This window comes from Lissotriton helveticus, chromosome 2_1, assembly GCF_964261635.1.
Source record: "Lissotriton helveticus chromosome 2_1, aLisHel1.1, whole genome shotgun sequence".
Lineage (NCBI taxonomy): Eukaryota > Metazoa > Chordata > Amphibia > Caudata > Salamandridae > Lissotriton > Lissotriton helveticus.
This window is the reverse complement of record NC_136059.1, coordinates 1,206,877,369-1,206,898,500: the sequence shown is the minus strand read 5'-3', so window position 1 is coordinate 1,206,898,500 and position 21,132 is coordinate 1,206,877,369. Positions and strand designations below refer to the sequence as shown.

Here is a 21,132-nt window from a genome sequence, read left to right as displayed (position 1 = left end):
GCCAGGACCCAGTTAAGATCAGGGGAGAAGGCAGTAATTAAAAATAAATTAAATCCAAAAACGGGGATTTTTAAAATTTACAAAGAGCAAACGAGCGCGCGACCAGCAGCGAGGCGCCGAAGTGATTCTCGGCCTCAGGAACCTAAACAGGCTCACCTCACGACCAGCTCGCCCTAAATAGCATCGTCTCGGCGTCCCAGGTCACCTGGACGCTCCAAGATGGCGCTCGCGCTTCTACCCCAAGCCAAAATGGCGCTGACACCACAACCTCCCGGTAACCCGGACCCGCCAAACAGCGGTGGTGATTCCACAAATTACAGTGCAGGTGAGGGCCAGGACCCAGTTAAGACCAGGGGAGAAGGCAGTAATTAAAAATAAATTAAATCCAAAAACGGGGATTTTTAAAATTTACAAAGAGCAAACGAGCGCGCGACCAGCACGACCAGCAGCGAGGCGCCGAAGTGATTCTCGGCCTCAGGCCCCTTAGGGCCTTATTTCGGTCGTGATGGATGGGTTACTCCATCATAACGGCGATAGCCCATCGTCGAAATATAATCCCATAGTATATAATGGGGTTTATATTTTAGCTGACGGGATATTCGTCACTGTTGTGATGGAGTAACTTGTCCGCCAAGATCTAAATAAGTACCTTAGTGTCATTTCTGCCATTTAGACACCTGCAAAGGTGTGATGTCTGTTCATGTGTGCCTTACCATCTGGGCGCTGTACAAAAACTTGAAGCAAATAAAGCAGCAAAGCAAACAAGACCGCACCGGGCATTGTATTTTGCAATTAACCTGATTGAAATAGGGAAGGCACCTCTGATGGTGAGTAAAAGGGGCACAACTAAGCATTATATTTGTGGGTGGTGATGGCTCTTAGAAGCTTAGTTTGTAAGAACGATGGGGTTAGCAAGATATTCTGCAGAAAAATGGCGATATATACAAGCGCCTGGGTAAAAATAAAATTGAAACACCACACAGCAGTGGATTTATCTAGGAAACAAGCAGACCATATGCCTAGAAAGATGGCTGCAGTTAATCAGAAAGTGTTCATTGGAGCAACTGAAAAAGAAAACGGACCATCGGATGAGATTCTGGTGGTTGTCAAGAAGTCAAAACCTCATGCTAAACATCCAAACAGTTCAATTCATATACATTTTCAATAAAAAGGTTGCAGCTGTCGCTGCGCAGGCCACCAGTATACGGGCCATAAAGTGATTTACAAGATCATTTAGCATATATTTGCCCCCATCAAAGTGATTTTTATATAGGTCTCCTTTCTGCTGTCTATCCCTAAGGGCCAGGCTTTTCGAGGACTGTTTATCATGTGTCATACTGCCTCCCACTCTCACCCGGCCAGGCTGCTAGTGGACTGCTTTTTAGGTCGAGCCTGGGCAGCGAATGCGCTGCCTTCGTAGGCACGCTGTATTGGACTATGCACTTGAAGCCCCGCCCACTCTCCGCCCATATTTGTCAGTGGCTTGTGTCATTATCCCTCATAAATGGTGGCTTTTGATTTGTAAATAGGCTTGTTAGTCCTTCCTTAGTACCGCCTTGTCTTCATTTGTAACCTCCCATGAGGACACCCCCTTTTACATGTGTTGTTGTTTGGTAGGCTTCAATTACAGCCTCCAAGCACTATTTCCTTTAATGGTTTTTGCATGCTGACACACTCGCTTGAAACAGCTTTATTATTCTTTTTTTACATAGCAAGGCACACCACTCTGACAGGGGTGGCTGTGCCAAATGAAGCCGCATGTTTTTTTTTTTAATTGCCCCATGCCGCACTTACACTTTAATGTCCGCACCCCTTTCCTTAAATGAGCCGAGTCTAAGGAAAGGGGCTTGGCCGCCATTGAAGTGAAAGCACGGCATGGGGCACTTTTACAAAAAAGAGCATTTGTTTGTCAAGTTGACGAACAAATGCTTTTTTCAGGTCTCGCCTGAGCCAGCGCATGCGCTGTCTGGTGAGACATTTAGTGAGTGGGCTTTAAAAAGCCGACCACAGCTTTTTGTGCGGCCTAAAGCGTGCGGTTACGTGCACAGTTACGAGCAGAGGCACCATCTGGCTTTCCTCACATCACTAGCGGGCACCCTTACAGCGCGCGATCAGGTGCCATCTGGCTTTCCTCTTGCTTGTTCTCCCAAGCGCTTGATTCAACGCTCCTCCCACTCCCCCAACACAGAGCGCGTATCGTGGCCACGTGTCTTTTTCAAAAAAATTTTTTTTTTAACTTTTACTCGCGTGCTTGACACACTATAGCCCTTCGGGTTTACCCTCTCAACTAGTTCCAGACACACTATGACCCCTCGTGTAAGCTTTCAGTAGTTCCAGACACACAAATGGCCCCTCACATGAGCTCTCACTACTTCTGGAATAACTATGACCCCTGTGAGCTTTCAGTAGTTCCGGACACACAAATGACCCCTCGCGTGAGCTTTCACTAGTTCCAGACTCCCTATTAACCCTTGCCTGAGCTTTCACTAGTTCCAGACTCACTATCTATTACCCCTTGCATGAGCTTTCATTAGTCTCGGGTTGACTAGGACCCCTCCCTTGAGCTTTCACTAGTTCCTGACTCACTATTAACCCTTGTCTGAGCTTTCACTAGTTCCCGACTCTTTTTTACCTTAAACCCCCTTCCATTCTACCATGTAACTCCTCTATCACCATCTGTCTCCGTCTCTCCCTTCTCTCGCCTCCTACTCCTCTCTCCTCCTGCCCATTGCAGTCCCCCCACCCCCATTCAACCCCTTTGCCTGCCTTTCAACCCTCATGGCTGTCATTCCATTTCTTGCAATCTTCACCTTCCATGTACGTTATACCATGGCCCACTTTCACCCTTGCCCTCTCTCTCCCAGAATCGTGTTTCCCTCACCTATCTTTGCTTTTTTGTCTGTCGCCTGCAATCTCTCCCTTCCCCTCTCTCTCAAGCCCACATTTGCCTTCCACTCTTTATCTTCTGCTCTTGTTACCTGCACCCATGCATTCTCTTCTGGTCACTCTTTGACATCCTTTCTTCACTCCCCTGCAGTCTTTCCATATCTTTCTATGTCACCAACCTTGCACTCCCACCCACTCCAATCCCTCAGTCACTCTCACTCCCTCTTCCTCCCTCTACCCCCCTCCCCGCAGTCTCCTCCACCCTCCCCTGCACCCTCCCTTTCGCCCCACGTGCAGCCTTACTCTTTTCTATCCTTCTGTCTGTCCGCCTCTGCAGTGGCAGGCCACCCTGCTTCTTTGCTGCCACCTTTCTCCATGACCCTGAAGTCTCTCCCAACACCCCTTTTCCCACCCCCTCTTCCCTCCTTCCTTCATTGTGCCTCTTCCTTTCCATGGTACTGTCCCTCCCTCACCTGTCATTTTATCTGTCGCTCTGTCCGGGTTCAAAGCATTGATTTGTCCACATGTACCAAGACAAATTAAAAGCTGTCTTCAGAAAACAATGGAATCTGCATATTATTTTGTGAGCCTAATAGAATTAGGTTTTTTTAGGCATAAAATACTAATTTCAACTAAACTTTTCATGAATCCTTCCTAAACAAAGTAAGCCGTTTTGTTGATGCAAATATTAGTCCGCTTAATTGCCCTACTTAACTCTTCCCGCCCCGCACCCAATATTCTAATATTCTTTAACTTCTTGACGGGCTTGGCCTACGGACCCTGGGACAGAAAATTTGGCATTAAAGGCAGTGGAGTTCATAGCATTACTGCCAAACATTATTACTGCATGCATGTCTACTAACACTGTGGATTAACTGGCGTTAACATGATTTCTGCTATTCAGGAGTGTTTTCACAGGTCCCTGCAGCAGAGGGGATCCCCAATCTTTCTGGGGGCTGCCTATCCTTCAAGTGTTCACATTCAGCCCAAGGTCCATGAATATCTGTGGGACATGGGATACACATGGGACACATCACATTCTGCAAGAGGGCATCACTTTGCGTTACGCCACTGCCACTTTTAGTTTACTCCAGCTGTTAAATTGTGTTAATTACTAGGAGATGTAATGGTATTAACATTACAGCTCCCGAAAATTACACAACATTTATAAAGCATCAGCATCGTTCTAATGAGGGATACATGGGAGTTTAGAAGGGTACATCTCAACTTGCATTTTTTTTTTTTTATTATCAGTCAAAAAATGTTGCTCAGTGAAGATGGAGAAAGAAAATCAATTGATTTTGATAGGTGGTTTTTTTCAGTATAACTATCAGCCCGATTTAGCAGGAAAGTGTGAGATAATATCCAAGAGCAGAGTGAAATCAGGTCAGAAAGATAGTGAAAAAGTGGAGTAGCATATTGACATGTACTAAATGCACACAGTAACAAGCATTGGCATAGTCAATAGGTCTCGCCTTTATGACCTTATCAGTGTTTAGCCATGCAACAGTGTATGTTGTTGCACCAAGGATATTATGCTGCATAACTAAATACTTATAAGGTCCCAAAAGCGAGACCTATTGGCTATGCCAATGCTTGTTTAGTAAAAGTGCCCCATGCCCCACTTTCACTTTAATGGCAGCCTCTCAACTTTCTTTAGACACTGCTCGTCTAAAGAAAGTGCTGCAGTCGATATTAAAGTTAGTGCCGCATGGGCGTTTAAATGACATACTATCAGTTTGTAAATCTTTATTTCAGCATAATAGCCATAAAAGAAGAGCATGCATGTTTAAAACCGACATAGATGACAAAAATTCATATTTTACAGCCATAGTTTGTAAGTGGCATTACACAGTGCAATTAAAAAGTAGACCACAAAACTAGTTATAATGTTAAAAGCAGTTAAAAATGTAGCAAAAACTATTTGTGTAATTCATAAGCTAAAGTTTAAAGAAAAAATGTACATCCTACTTAACAATTTATACAGTTTTCATTAATATTCGTCGCTTAAAGCCACAAGGCAGCCAGGAATTTTGATACGGCGAATACAATAGATCTTGTCACGTCTGATTTGAGTATTCGGAATGCAAACATGCAATGAACAAACCCCAAATTTTTACACAAAGGTACGAGCCATACCTTTGTATGGCATTTGTAATGCAATAGGTGTTGCATTTGCGAAGTTCACGTAAATGTAAGACCAATTGCATTGCAAATGCTTGTTTAATTTGAGTCCTGCTAGTCCCTATCCTGAACCCCTTTAGTTTTACTTATCTTTTATTACTAGGGGCCAAGCTATTTGAAGAGTGCATTTCAGCTGGTTTATTGCCCCTTCCCGCAGTTTCACAACGCACTATACCTGACACTTGTCTTTTCATGGCACGCCCTCAATCAATAAGTTGGCTAGCAAAATGTTTACAGGGAGCGGAAATAAACTAATGAAAGCGGCCAGCTATAGTGATAAAAGGCCTCTCACCTATTGGACTGTCTTGAATAGCGTTAAGAATGGCAAAAACACAAGGGATACTGGAGGTCTACTGTAGGCTCAATATTGTGTGCCAATTCCAGAGAAAAGTGCATGTGTAGAAAGGTGTCTGCATAAAGAGGAAATAAAGTGTGAGAACAAGACAGAGATATTCCCGTCAGCCTACCACTTGGCAGAAAATCGTCATCTGGGAGTTTGTACAAGAACTTGTATCTGCTAGGTCTCTCACCTATAGATATTGTGAGGAGCCCTAGGAACAGATCCTCCAGTGACAGAAAAGATATATATATAACATGGCTGGATGGGAAAGGTTGCAGTGAACAAAAAGTGTGAAAGGAAATCAAAAAGTGAATTAAAATTACCTAGTGTGATGCCAAGGCAACATACTTTATTAAGGGGGTCATCACAGAGGTAATATTAAAAGCAACAGTATGTGGATAGTATTAAACAAATATTACTATCAATCAGATCCATCTGATTGATAGTAATACGCATGGGCGTTTAAATGACATACTATCAGTTTGTAAACAAATATTTACGATCAATCAGATCCATCTGATTGATAGTAATATTTGTTTAATACTATCCACATACTGTTGCTTTTAATATTACCTCTGTGATGACCCCCTTAATAAAGTATGTTGCCTTGGCATCACACTAGGTAATTTTAATTCACTTTTTGATTTCCTTTCACACTTTTTGTTCACTGCAACCTTTCCCATCCAGCCATGTTATATATATATCTTTTCTGTCACTGGAGGATCTGTTCCTAGGGCTCCTCACAATATCTATAGGTGAGAGACCTAGCAGATACCAGTTCTTGTACAAACTCCCAGATGACGATTTTCTGCCAAGTGGTAGGCTGATGGGAATATCTCTGTCTTGTTCTCACACTTTATTTCCTCTTTATGCAGACACCTTTCTACACATGCACTTTTCTCTGGAATTGGCACACAATATTGAGCCTACAGTAGACCTCCAGTATCCCTTGTGTTTTTGTCAATAGTTAGATTGGGGGATAGGATACTTTGTAGGTCTCTAATCTTGCTTCCCCTATAGACTCTCTCATACAGTTGTTTTTTGTTAGCGTTAAGCATGACCTTGAGGGCTCAATTGTTTGAGAATTCTATTTGGCTGCTATGAACTGCACAACGCACTTTAACTGCTGCTGCTTTCATATAATGTCTATTAGAACATTGGAATGTAGAGTGTTACATGGAGGACAATGGAGTGCTCTGGGCTTCTAATGCTGGTAGAAGCCTGGAGAGCAACATTCCAATGCTTTTTTCCATTTCCTGGCTGTTGCTGTAAACTAAGCCCTCTCGGAGCCTCAGGCTCCGAGAGGCCCTTGTTTTTACAAATTAGAACATTCAGCCATCTAGGAAGCAGGACTTTAATGGCTGGTATAGCCCAGCTACGAAGGGCTATTAGGCTCTTAGAACATTCTGCCAGTAGAGGGCAGAATGTTCTAACAAGTAAAACAAAGGCCTCTCGGAGCCCGAGGGGGTTTAAATCCTCTCCGGCTCCGAAAGCCCTTTCTTCACAGAAACATCTGTGAACAAACACAACGTGGAATGTTGCTTTGCAGGCTTTTACCGGCCCGTAGAAGCACGGAGCACTCCAATGTATTCAATGGAGTGCTCTACATTCTAATGTTCTAATCATGCATAATAAACTTTATAACAGTTTTTTGAAAATCTGATGAAATCTAGACTTGTCAACCACCAGATCTTTAAGATGTACTCTACAACGAGAACACGAACAAGGAAGAAATGTGAAACGCCTGTACTCTGTGTTCTTTGTTTTAGGCAGAAGGCAGGAGTTACCAGAATGTTGAGTAACATAAACCTGGTCCCATCACGGTTGCTTCTTTGCTTCCTGATCTGTTTAGAAAGCAAAGCAATTTGTTTTTCCGAAAGTAAAATACCCTGCCTTGTTTCGTAACTTGAGTTGTTGTCGAATAGACGTTTTATTTTAATGGAAACTCGTACGTTTCATTTAATAAAAAATATAGGACGGATTTATCCAGCCCAGGTAAAACTCAGAATGTTAATCCCGTGGTTTTAATCCTGTACTTGGATTCCATTTCTGAATTTCTGGTCATTCACAAAGAATTTTATGCACACGCTTGAAAAGTGCAACCGTTGTATGTTTGGATAACTGAGGTGAAAATGTTCACCTTCATGAATTATGTTAAAGGATACATTTGCACTTTTTTTGTTTTGTTTGCACAAGTAATAAATGTTTATTATAAACAACCAACCTTATCCAGGACTATATTGAACTATGAGGGCATTACCTCCAATTTCCTACCTTAGAATGACACGAATTCCTGCCTATGGTAAATGCATATTGGCCAGGGTTCAGAGCTCCCTGCAAAAGGTTTAAGAATAGCCATAAATGGCCAAGTTTGTGTGTTGTCTATCAATTCATGCTGGGTGTTCGTCCTGAAACGATACCATCCCGTCCCTTTCTTCTGAGTGGGACAGGTGTGGCGCCGCGGCCAGGGCGACTGACGCTGGAATCTGGGGACCACGGTTCGATCCCCGGCTCCGGCGGCAGATTAGCCCAGCACCATGCGACTCTGGGCAATACTTGCTTAATCTTCCCGACGGCCCCCTAGCGCCTAGAGACCCTAACGGGTGATTGTGCGCTATACAAATGTGGATTATTATTATTATTATTCTGCATTTACAGATCTGGAAGGCCCATGGCGTTTGTAGTTTTCCCTTGTCCTCAAATCTGTGCAAGGGTTAAAATACACGTCCCCTAATGTTAAAATCTGAATGTGGAATTGCCCTCTCACATTTCCGTTTTTAGATTGTTGTTTTGTGCGTGATGTGCATCAAACGCATGGATTTCATATGCTGGTTCCAGATTCTATCTGGAACCCCGTTTTTAATTAACAGTCAACACGTTCTTTGAGGAGGGGGTGAATGATTGGGCATAGTTCCTGTTCAGAGTGGAAATGCTCATTTGTCTATGCATTCTGACAAGCATATATTCAGTGTAACCCAGACAAGTACAATATTGAAATTAAACCACTAAATACTTTGGTTATTAAGTTTTGAACGAGGTACACCACCCAAGTTACACAATAAAGAGCATTAAATGTTAACAAGTTTTTTGCATTTGAATTTACACATGATCTACTCAAATGTTAATTAAAGCATGTTTCTTGTGTTTTGTGAAATTCTTTCAGAGTTGGAAAAATCGGTGGTTTATTTTGCATCGAAATGAACTTAAATATTTTAAAGACCAGTTGGTAAGTTCCTTCGTTATGTAAATTGCCAAGAAGACCTGCCTTGCCACTTTGGTTTATGCTTTTTAATAGAAACACTATAGGCACTTCAAATTTGCTTCCTAAAGATATTCTAAATGCAAATATGTCTAGAATTCCAAGTCCGGATCGCTAATATTTACACACTCATTTGTAACTTGGTAGCAATCTGAAGAAGTCGCCAGTTCCCCATCTCTTATATTCTTGTATTTTTGGAGTAGGTAGCTATGAAGGCTTGGCTGTTTAATCTCACATGAATTGTACATCACTTACTTCTTCTACAAATGATGGTAGGTACCATCAATTGTGAACATGTCAATTCTTGCAATGTTCACCAACACTAAATCCCTATGTGCAGCTACCTATTTGCCGCACCATGATTGGAGCCCATCTCTGGTCATAGATTGCCACACCAAGCACTTCTCACATAGGCCAATTTACAAACCACACCCCATTAACCACCCACTTCGGTCAGAGCCTTTAGGAAACTTGAAGCAAATCAGAGCACTTAGAATCCTTGTCCGGTCTATGAATAGCTATATAAATTAATGCTGCTATACAATGCCCTTGGAGTACATTTAAATCGTGTGTATCCTTTGCTTATTCTTGTTTGTACACCGCAGTCCTTACAACGCCCAATCTCTATATGCATTTGGTCCTCTCTCACACATGTCCCCTCGCACACAATTGACAGGCGATTCATTGAGCAAACTGGAGCGGCTTAGGGGGGGGGTTACACGAAAACAACTTGAGGCCTGGAATAATCCAGCTCGGGAGCTATTTAGTCCACACATTTTCCATGTACAACTTCATCAATTCAGGGTTTAGGAGAAAGTTACTGAATCTTTTTTTTCTCTGGGAGCTTATTTGAGAGTACTGTATGTGAAATTAGTTTACAACCTGTTCCCAGTGATAGACCTCTCACTTTGCAATCAAATTATCACGGTATACACGTTTCTTGGCGTTCTCAACAGAGAAACCGAGCATTCTTTCTTTCAAGATAAATGTACCTGTGGCTATCAATGCTGTAATTAAATAGCCACAGAAACAGCGTCAAAGCTAAAGTAAAACCAGAGACCCCTGCACAAGGGGCATAACACAGGCCCCTGCAGCCCCCGCGGTGTGGAGAGGCCTTCACCCTCCAGGGGGCCCCGTCAGCACCGCACTTCTGCTGGGGAGCTCTAGATTGAGTCCGGAGGGGGCCCCTTCACGTACCCTGCAGGGGGGCCCCCCCCTCAAGGTTCGTTACGCCACTGCCCTGCACTACCCTCCTATTTCTACAAGGCCACACTCGTGTTTGCTGGGCTCATCCTTTGTGCGATACAGCCTGCCAAGGACTCACCCCTGAAGCTTACGTGCCATTCCTGAATGACTTGCAGCATGCACGCTCCTGTGCTGACTGCTGAACAGACCAAAGTGGAGTTTGTCTTCCGCATTCCGTCAGTGTTCACCACCTGGTGGGATTTAGAGAGGAGCCGCCACCACACTTGACCAACTGTGACTAAGCAAGCAGGAGAGCAGGTTCCAGACACATCAGTCTTTTTGAAGCACAGACTTAAATGAGCCTGGAGAGTCCGTCTCTAAAGGGCCAATTTGTTAAACATCTTACTCGCTCTAATCCTTCTTTGGTATGCAAAAATAGTAAAGGTATTGCCACATTACTGCTTCGGAGAATCGAGAAAGGCAGACTTTTAATTTTGGATTTGCCAAGACTGAAATTGCAAGCATGGTGTAAGATTTGCATTTGCAATGCATTCGTTGGGTGGAGTTTGTGGTAATTTCCTATGGGAAACAATGCAAAGCTACTGGGAATGCAGACTATTTAAACAAATCTTGGACCTATATTAATTGTTCCTGATTGTACTTTGGGACTAACTACGAAGTCCCGACCAACCAATTAGGATGCAACTGAACAGTGTTCGGTTGCACTCCTTTTCTTTACAATGGGAGCATGCATTTCAACCGGAATGCATGTTCTCATTGTAAAACAAAGCGGTGCAGTTCATCCCTGCACCTCAAGGTGCCTGCCACGGGGTGCAGGGGTCAACAGGGGGGCACCATAGGTGCCACCTCGGCCACCAACTGGAGGCAGTGCACCCATGGAGGCCCTGCTGGGGGCCCCCAAAGTCGCCTTCCAACAGTCTTTCTGTGTCAAAAAGGCTTGCACAGAAAGGCTGTCTGAATCCTCAATGTAATCCCTCGGGCAATTACAATTACTGAATTCATTCCCACTGGCGGACGGTCTCTCCAAGCCTGTTGGAAGCCAGTCAGAATGACCAGTCAGATTCCCTTTCCCCCGACACCATCAAAATGGGTCGGTCGGAAAGGAATCCGACCGACTTATTATGATTGGTTAGGAAACCCATCGTAATCAACCCCTCAATATCTTATTATGATGATTATAAAACTCATGACAGGAATTGAAATGTACTGTGCACTTTAATACAGTTTTAATGGATGTTTTTCGTTGATCACCTTGGCAGGGATTTTAAACAAGAAAAATCACTTTTCTTGTAATATTGGAGGATCATTATTAAAATTTCTTGACATTTCGGATTCTTAATCCACTTCGATAACAAGACCGCTAAGCCCATGAACCATTTTTGAGCTAGAAATTCCTGTCCCTGAAAACAATTAAAACTAGGTGCAAGAGGAAATGGAGTATTGCTAAACTTCTGTAGTGGAAACATGTCATGCAGATGTTCAAAATTGTTATCTGACCAGACAAATATAAACAATTAGGCAATATAACGGGGGACTGAACCTAGCAATCCTCTCAGGCATAAGGATCTCTTCATGCTTGATTATACGAGCAAGAATGATTATTCAGAAATAAAAAATACCTTGATTTTATGACATTCTGGAAATGGGAAGGAAACTCATGAAAAATGTTCATGTCCCTGTGACGTAAAGCGGTCAGGGGTATAGATAATCCTAGGTGGAGTCAAAGAGGTTTCCTAAAAATTGCATTTTTTTATAAATGTAAGGCACTGTCAGTGGTCCACCAGGAATGAGATGTGTAAATAAGCATCCAGGAAATGCACAGATGTTTTGCAACTTTCCTTGTGCTCTTCTGCCAAGCTCTGAGCCAGAGGTATTGCCGTGAACTGAAGTCACTAAGGTCTAGGTCTAAAATAGACTGGTGTCTGATTGTTATGTTGTTGATGGTGAAGTGCTGGGAATTAGTGTAGGAAAGTGGAGTATCAGTAGATTGGTAGTAGGTTCACCTTCAGTTAGGAATAGTACCACAATCGCTGATAGGTCCAGTCAAGTATCAATAAATCAATCCTTGGCAAATAAGCAGTCAGGCTTAACTTAGGAGACTGATATTTGTAGAACATTTAATATCCCCAAAACAGTAAATATGTAAAATACACAATACAATAAAAGCCCAACACCAATTTAAGAAAATTGAGAATATTTTAATTTTTCAAAATGGCAAAAATCCAATGTTTCTAAAGAACATATAAAAATTGTGCATTCTAGCGCCAACAAGCTTAACCCGCCAATCGCAGCTACCTGGTCGCATTGGACTGGGACAAAGTCAAAGATTGGAGATCGGCTAGGACGAGTGTTCAGTCCCAGTCAAAAGTTTACCTTTGGAATTAGGGCATCATTTACAATGAATTGGGGTAGGCAAGCACCGCAAGTCTTTTTGCTGTGCTGCCCTACGCCTATTTGAAAGGGCAAGAATGCACTGTATTTACAAGATACAGTGCATTCCTGTCCTTCCTGCTTGCACTGGCACACAATGTCATGCCTAGCACCAACGCAGGCACTCTTGCACCATGGTAAAACGGTGTCTGCGTTGTTGACTGGATTGTTTTTGTGCAGGAAGGGAGGCTTACAGTTTTGATGAATTCCCGTGTTTACAGAACCTTGTAAATCTGGGAATGTGTCAAAACCCTTGCGTGATGCACTCACCACAACGCCCATGGAAAGCCCCCGATGCAGTGTAAGGCAAGGCAGCGACTTGTGCTGTGTTGCCTTACCCCATATCTATGAGGCTATGAAAAGCCATTCAAAGTGGCTTTGCATGGCCTCATAGATATGAATCTGCACTCTGCGCCGTCACAGCGTCGTAAAAGCTGATGCACCAGTGGACAAGGGGCTTGTAAATAAGCCCATTAATCTTCTTCTTTGAGTTTTTCTTTCTTCGACAGGCTCATCGGCTTGTCCTCTGGCTTTTCAGATCCGAAGTTCAAGTCAACAATGGCAGTGGGCTGCTGCAGCACTATGCCTTGGTGATTCTCTGAAAGTCTTGGTCATCAACAGCTAGGAGCTCCGGAGCTTTCAGCGGGACAAACCAGCACAGTCAGGCGCATTTGCAAGTTCACAACAGTGGCTTTACTCTCAATGTCGAGATGGTCTCCTCCTAGAGCATTTCCACAAAACTTTGTAGAACGTTTTCAAATTTTTCAGATCTTATTCCTTGTTGATTCCTGTGAGAAGAGAAGTGTCCAGCGGCACCAGCCAAGGGTTCAGAGACTCTGGATTGCCTCCTGGGGGCTAGGACTCAGTCTCCCACAATGCATCTGCACAGTCTAAGAAAACTCCATCAGCAGCTGGGGTGATCCTCTCTTTAGGATTGCAGCTCTTGTACCTGTTAATGATCAGGGAGTCCACTCCATTTCCTTTGATTCTGGCACAGTCCTTTCTTTGTGGAGCCTTGAGAGTGCAGCAGGTGCAGTCCTTTTGAAAGCAATCCTTCTATTGTGCAGTCCAAGGATCCAGTGGGGCAGTCCTTCTTTTGTCCCTGTCAGTGTCCTGAGGCGCTCCTGCAGCTGCCCCTTATTTATCCTCCATTCTGGGCAAGCAGGGGACACCCTAAACAATAAGGGTAAAGTTATCCCTCTCTGCTATTACCACTTCTTGCGAAGTGTGGCATATTTCTGACCCAGAATGCACTGTTCTCACTAAAACCAATATGGAGAACATCTCTCCTTGGTGTGTATCTGTGTAACCCAACCCAAAGGTGTGGCTAAAACCTCACCTCATACCCTTTCCAGCCACTCTCCTAATCTAATTAGTGGGGCTCCCATCTGGCTGGGGTTCGAGGAAATGGGGGCTGGCCTGGGCCCTGTGATATCTGTTCTCCTGCCTTTGAAGTTCAGCTTCTCTCCCCAGCCCCTTTCCTCTCCCTGGCGTCTCCAGGAAGCAACTCTCACACCCACTAAATGGCTGTATTGTTTCAGCCCTAGGCCACTTCACAACTACTCAGGAGGCAGCTTGATCAGGCTGCCAAAGGCTGACCGATCAAAAGAGGCTGCTACAAGTCTGCTTTAGGTAACCTCAGGATAGCAAGTTCTAAGACTACTTTCCTGTAATAGTTACAATAAATCTGACCTTGGAAAATTGTTGGATTGATTGTAACAATTATGTTGATAATTTGAATGAAATTGTAGCTAGCTCCCAAGCAAAGATAGACTTTATTAAGTTTAATAAAGCTTTCCCATGTTGACTAATGGGATTAGCGACACTCCAATAGGGAAAATGACTTTGGCTGCTTTTCCTTACCAGGGCATATAAAGCATAGTTTATATTGTCCCTGATTTTTATAACACGGCACTATCATTGGGGTGCCTAGGACAGGACTTAGGGGTGAGAAAAATGTAATAAAATGGTCGTTTTGGGCTTTGGAAGTACTATTAATTCCAAAGTCGAATTTGGACACAGTTTTATTTTAAAAGAGATTGCAAGGCAGGCCAGGCTTTAAAATGACACCAGACACCACAGCAGTGCTCCTGTAAGTGCATTAAGTCCACTGGGGTCTCTAACCCTACGTGCCCTACCATATATTAGGGATCTACAGGTAGGTTGTCTCGGCCAATTAGAATTATACAAATTATTATTTACTTATTAGAGGACAGAGCACTGGCCCTGGGCCTGGTTGGCAGAGCCCACTGCACTTTCAGAGTCCGTAACCACCATCATGAGTCAGAAAATTGGTGTGATCAGGGAAAAAAGGATGACTTTCCTACATTAACCCCTTCACTGCGGGGTGTTTTCCCCCTGCTGTGCGGGGGGAGGGGGCCGCACGCGGCGCCGCTGTGCTTGTGACGAGCTCAGCTCCTCATGGGGCACAGTGGAGCTGCACTCATGATGAGCTGAGCTTGTCACAGCCACACCCGTTTTGGAACGTTCAGCACAGCAGGGAAATTATCCCCGCGTGCGAACGTTCCAACGGCTGGACGAGCTCAGCTCGTCATGAGTGCAGCTCCACTGTGCCTCATGACGAGCTGAGCTCATCACAAGCACTCAACGGGTTAAGTACAATGCATTTCCCATGACAAACAGCCTATTGTATCACCCAGTTTCAAATCTTGCAAAGAAGTAATTTGTGCACCTCTAGAGAAAGCTCTTAAGACTCCCACTCTTGTGGCGGTAAATGCAAAGTATGAGATTTGAACAGCTTCTTTAGGTACACAGGAACGCAAAGATGTCTTCTATGATGAACGCCTGCTGTTAATTGTAAAATAAAACTATTCACCCCACAGAGTATACATGGATTAGCAACCCATTAGAAAACAAGAGGAACCATCAATTATTATATCAGCTGGAGGAAGGAACAGGACTGAACTTGGCCAGAAGATGGACACGGGCAAGAAAATGATTCCTTTTAGCTCTTTAGAGGTTCAAATTATCCTTATGTTCTAGGTAGAGGTCTGTAATAGTAAGCATGAATTTGAGTGTGACTACTCCATCCTGAATGGTTAAAGTACTCTCTGGGCCAGTAACAAATGTTGTGGCATTAAATAGAAAGCTAATTACATTGTTAATATCAAATTGTAAGGAAGAAGCATGTAGTCTAGGATGGCATCATTTCGAGATTCTAGAGGACAATGTCTTCATTATAGTATCCCTTACATCGTTTGTCAGGATCCACTGATCCACAACCTCGTTGTTTTCTCCCAGGATAAATGTTTGACCCTCCTTAAACCTCTGGAGAAGGAGACCATGAATTGGCTATTCAAGCTTTTGCATTGTACTGGTATACAAAGGACCATTTAAATTATGCCATTCTGCAGCGTCTTGTGAATTACTCTATGGATTAACTGTATTGCTACGTCATCCACCATCTTCTGAATACCAAGCAGTTAAACAAAACTTGTACCTAGCACAGGAGGCTCAAAGGTTACTAAAATAAAATAGTCTATCCGTGGTGATAGATGTAGGAACACAGATCTGCCATGGTAGGTGTACTCATTTAACCTCAGAGACTGACCAGTTGGAGCTTAACATATGCCGTAAATATCTTATCCAAGATTACCTTTATTTGGTATTTTGTTCTCGTACAGTTCTTCCTTGTCACCCTTGTGGGCCTATAGAATGTCGGTCCAAGTCCTATAGAATGTCGAGTTTGCCTGATTATTGGTCTCTAATTGAGCAGCAACCTCAGCCCTGGGCACATACCAACCAGACTATGCTCAGAATGTATTTCCTTGGGCTCCTATAGGGGTTTGCTACTGGATGCCACCGTCATGCTGGAGCTTCAGTGAAGGGGGTATGTATTGATTTAATGTACCTTTGATACCCTCATCAGCAATCAGTGGAGAATCCCCAACAGCTAGAAATGTCTCAAGTCCAAAAATGAGAATCAAAATGAAAGAGTACCTGAATTCTAACTTTTTAATCATCAGGAGGCGTTATGACTTATTTCAATCCTGGAGGATCAAGGTCAACATCAAAATATTTAGTTCATGCTTTTAAAATTTAGAATGGCCTCTCAACTTACTTATGCAAAGAAAGTTACTTTTAATGTCCTTTTAGATGCAACGGTATTGTGGTATTGTAAGGTGTCGGCCTATATGTAGCAATTTACAAAACAGGGAGGCGATAAGCCTCAAGTTGTTCTCCCATCAGAGGTCCAGTACTTAGGCAAGTTAGAAACCCAAACTGTATTTAAATATGTATGTTTTTCATCATACTTTTCTTAGAAACTTAATTTTAGAATATAGAAACGGTAAGAAATGTGGTTATTAGCTGAGAGCCTCACTCAAGTAATAAACACAATCCTTCTATGAATGAACCAAAAAAGTCACTAAATAACCCTGTGATTGATTCTCTGGTATCTTAGCACAAAAGGAGTCAAGCTTAAATTGGAGGCAATGCACAAAGTATTTATGCAGCTCTCGACCAGTAATAAAATGAAAACACAAGAACAATTTCAAACAAATTAAAAGAAATGTTGTTCACTTTTAATAAATAAAATGACACCAAAACGACAAAAATTCAATAAGTATAACCTGAAAATGAAGTTTTTAGTACAAATTACACCAAACAGCACAAAGGTCCAATCATGGTTATCTGGTCGCATTGGACCAGGTCAAAGTCAAAGGTTAAGGTCAACTGCGATGAAGTGCGGGTCAGATACAGGGACCAGGTTTGTCTAGGTGGTAAGTTTACCTTCTAACATAGTCCAGTTTCACGCAAGAAGCACTCAACGATGAGGTTGTCGGCAATCTGGCTTTATCGTGGATCTGCAGAAAGGCCTGTTGATAGCAAGTTACTGAAATCCCAAACCTCAGTTTGAACTTTGCATTGGCTGTGCGGTTGTCCTTGGCACAAAGAACAGGTCAACAATTGCTCCTCTACATTGGTGGGAAATGCTGGACAGTTGTTCTCAATGCCAATAGCTCCGCATGGTGAAGTTTGGAGTCTGTATCCGGGTAGATCTCTTCATTAGTCCAGATGCAGGTCTTGTGTTTGCTTCTGTGCAGTCGACTCTCATTCGCAGGGAGACTAGGGACTGCTATTTTCAAGGCAAAGAGGCAGAAACTCTAGTGTTTAATCTGTAGTCCAGTTTTTTACATTTTCGATTTAGAGCAGTACACTCTTAACATCAGCAAAAGGTCCAGACCCTGGGGAGGGGGCATGCCTTAGGATTTAGGACTCACTCCAGTGGAGGCCAGCAGCAGAGTTCAGGCAGGTTCAGTTGGTAATGGTCAGCTGGGCAGTTGCAGGGAAAGCCTCTGAAAGCTTGGTGTGTCTCTGTAGCTCAAATAGATCAGATAGCTAACCCGTTGAGCCTCATCTGGGATCCTCGGTTCAAGGCAGGCAGGCTGTTTCTGTCTTCCCTCTTGTTTCTGAAAGCAAGGCAGTCCTTCTGAATCGCCGCAGTCCAGGAGTGTTCTGATGATAAGTTCTGAGTATGCCACTTTAATGCAAGGTGCCAGCCTGTGTGGTGGTGACAGCCCCATTGTCTAACCCTAAACTGGTTTTGGCCAGTTCTTTCCTATTACCTAGGTTTGACTTCAACAATATATCTAGGGAAACAAAGGGTAGCAGGCTCAGGTGGGGACTGCATTTTCCAGTACCCAGGCAGGCACCTTCAGAAGTCCGAAAGGGAATGGGTATTGTTGAGAAGACAGACAGGCAAACAGACACACACACACACTCTCTCTTTCTGGAGAAAAATGTCAACTTTCTAAAAGTGGAATTTTCTGAATAGTAATTTAAAATATGACTTAACAATTAAAGAGGATTTTAAGTTACAATTTAAATGAGTAGAAGTATTTCTCTAGCTGTTCCCAAACTTTAGTTATTACTTATTACATGTGAAAAGGTAACACAATCTTAGTCTATGTGAGAGGTAGCCTTGGTGCAGTGAAAAAACACTTAGGTTTTAAATGAGGTTTTAAATGTCCTGGCGGTGAAAATTCCACTAAGTACACATGTCCTACGTTTTTTAAAAACCATGCACCTTGTCCTTTGAGCTGTTAGGGCCTACATTATGGGTGACTTTTAAGTAATAAAATGGTTTGGCCTGGCAAAACGTTTATTGCCAGGTCGAAATGGCAGTTTTTACACTGCATGACAAACTGCAGTGGCAACGCTGAGACCTGTTTTACAGTGCTACTTTTGTGAGTGGCACAATGAGTACTGCGGGCCACTTGTAGCATTTACTTTCCAGGCCTTGGGTGACATGTGGTACCTTGTACTAGGGATTATGAGCAAGTTAAATATGCCAATTAGGTGTATTACAATTTTACTGTGTTTTGAAGGGAGAACACAATCGCGTTACTACTGGAGTAAAGTGTGCAGAGTCCTAATGCCAACAAAAACAAGTTCAGAATAAATAGGGTTGTGAAGACAAAACTATCCAGGGGAATACCAGGCAAAAGATGTCCATTTCCAATAGAAACAATATACTTTATATCATCCATAGATCTAATGGTATAAGGGTATTTCAGTACTCTCATGTTATTATAAATTGAGAAGACTAGTAAAGCACTCTCTATTTGCACTCCCAGTAAGACTGGGAGCATGGGCCTGCCCTATCCAAGCAGCTTGGGTTGGAGAGAGCTTCAGTGCGCATGATGGGTTGGCCGCCCTGAGACTGCTGGCCAAACCGTCATGCGCACTGATAACAGTACTAAACACTCTCCCTAGTGCCTGTCATCCCCCTGTCCCTGACCCCAAGCTTCAGATCTGAGAGCAAAAATTAAACCATAATATACAAGGGTTTATTATCGAGGTTTTCTTTCAATTTATTTGGCTTGTTGGCAGGTGAGGTGATGCTCCTCCACCATAGCGGAGGAGCCGCCCCTGCGGTCAGGGCGAATCTCTTTGAGCCCCTCGAATACTCTACAGGTAACACGTTTATTAAGTAAAATAATGTGACTAATTCGCAGGTACAGACAAGACATATGGTAGTACAACAATAAAAAAGTAAAATGTTTCCATAAAGAAATGACAGACATAAAAAATGACAATAAAATATGTCAGAGGAATGGTGTTAACAATGGAAAAGCTTTATATTCTTAGCATCTTACGGGTTTACTGAACAGAAACTAACAAGGACCTGTGATTTCATTTTACCTTTAAAACTGTTTTGTAAGAGCTGCTTAAACTGCTAGTGATATTACTCCAGCGATTTAGCTGCGTTGAGGGAATTTCTGCAGGAATGATAACATGGGTAATAGTAATACCGGATACAATTCGCTTATTGTTTGAGTCCCTGCGTGTAGAGCGCTTCTGAAATGTAGACACTGCATAGATCTTGGCATGGACTTTTTTAGCATCAGAACCAGCCCCAGGTTAGTTTGACTGGTAGCAGCCATTTACATTGTACGGCAATCTAACTTTTATGGGACTCCTTGAACTTGCACAGGTATTGCTCTCTGCGTTACTGTAAGCACTTGTGTTATTTGTTTTATTTAAACCACAATAAACCATACCAACTTTAGGGCACTCTTTGGGAAAATATAGCACTGTATCTGCTTAGAAGAAATGACCGTTGATTGTTGAAAGGTAAAAAAATTATAAGGCGAATCTCCTTTTACCAGGATTCGATTGAGGTGGTACGGTCTAAGTGTTTCTTTAGAACTTATTCACTTAATGCTATGCAAGGTTCTATTTACGCACTTTAGTAGTGCATTATTTTTTTGTAGAGGCTGATTTCTAATGTAAACATATGTCCACTATTTTGTTTTATTAACTTGCTTTGGATAACTGTACTTGGAGTTTTCTGCAAAGTGTGTAGAACTTTCATAGTTGAAAGTTGGGCTTAGGTGGTCAGAAGTGGGTGTTCCTCGGGGAGTATTAGAGCAAACAGTTACAGGAAATCAATGCAAATCAGTGGATAACCTACTGAGAAATAACTGCGGATATTCACAAACATTTGTTATGCTTTCCCCTCCCCTCTAAACATAAATCTGAATATTTGAAATCTAAGTGGTGCAACGTGTGGGGAGGAAGTGCACCAATATTCACAGCATCTGTGAAGGAAGGCAGTGAAAGCAATTTTTACAATTTTATGTGTAGTTTTTCAGAGGTGGAGACTGCATTCCCAAGATTAAAAAAAACAGACAAACATCAGAAATGAATGTAAATAAGTGGGATTACGATTTGTATGTTCTATAAGGGAAGTTGTCCGTAAGACTAGATTTTGTGAGTGTGGGAAGCGTTTGTAAATGACTGCAATGCGTCAATAGATTTCAAACTCTTTTTGTGGGATGGGTTACTGTAAAGACCAACAGATGAATTGACTCGCCAGTTAGTAACCCCAACATGATCTTATTTTCTAGTCATCGGAGCCCATTCGAACGTTGGACCTCACGGAATGCTCAGCAGTGCAATTTGATTACTCGCAGGATAGAGTCAACTGTTTTTGGTAAGTACTTCTTTGTAGGCAACTCCAGAAGGGATGTTCGCACAGCCTTCCACATGCTGGTACGGTGCCCTCCCAACAGAGGTTCCCACTCCATGATTTAACATACCAGAAAACATCAGTTTTAGATGTTCTATTGTCAAGACCAAAATGGCTTTAGCACAGAGACCAGAAGCATATTGGTTGTGAAGCTCACATCAATACAGCTCACCTTATGCTGGTAGGTTTTCTTGTGTAACATGCTAATGACAGCACTTCCTGTTAGATTATGTAATTTGTCTAGCCAGGGGATAACCTGGGCACCCTAGTTCTTTATTCTCCCTAACACTTCAGTCTTACACCAGTACCTAATACGTTCCTCTACCATAA

At 42.8% G+C, this 21,132-nt stretch overlaps 1 protein-coding gene across 1 annotated transcript in view; it reads left to right on the top strand.

Moving 5' to 3' along the window:
- Window positions 1-21,132, top strand: part of DAPP1 (dual adaptor of phosphotyrosine and 3-phosphoinositides 1) — a 239,937-nt gene that overhangs the window by 178,309 nt on the left and 40,496 nt on the right. Inside the window, exons 7-8 of the mRNA XM_078676086.1 lie at window positions 8,574-8,636; window positions 20,681-20,766. Coding sequence (XP_078532212.1) covers window positions 8,574-8,636; window positions 20,681-20,766 — 149 coding nt within the window. The remainder of the gene's footprint in view (window positions 1-8,573; window positions 8,637-20,680; window positions 20,767-21,132) is intronic.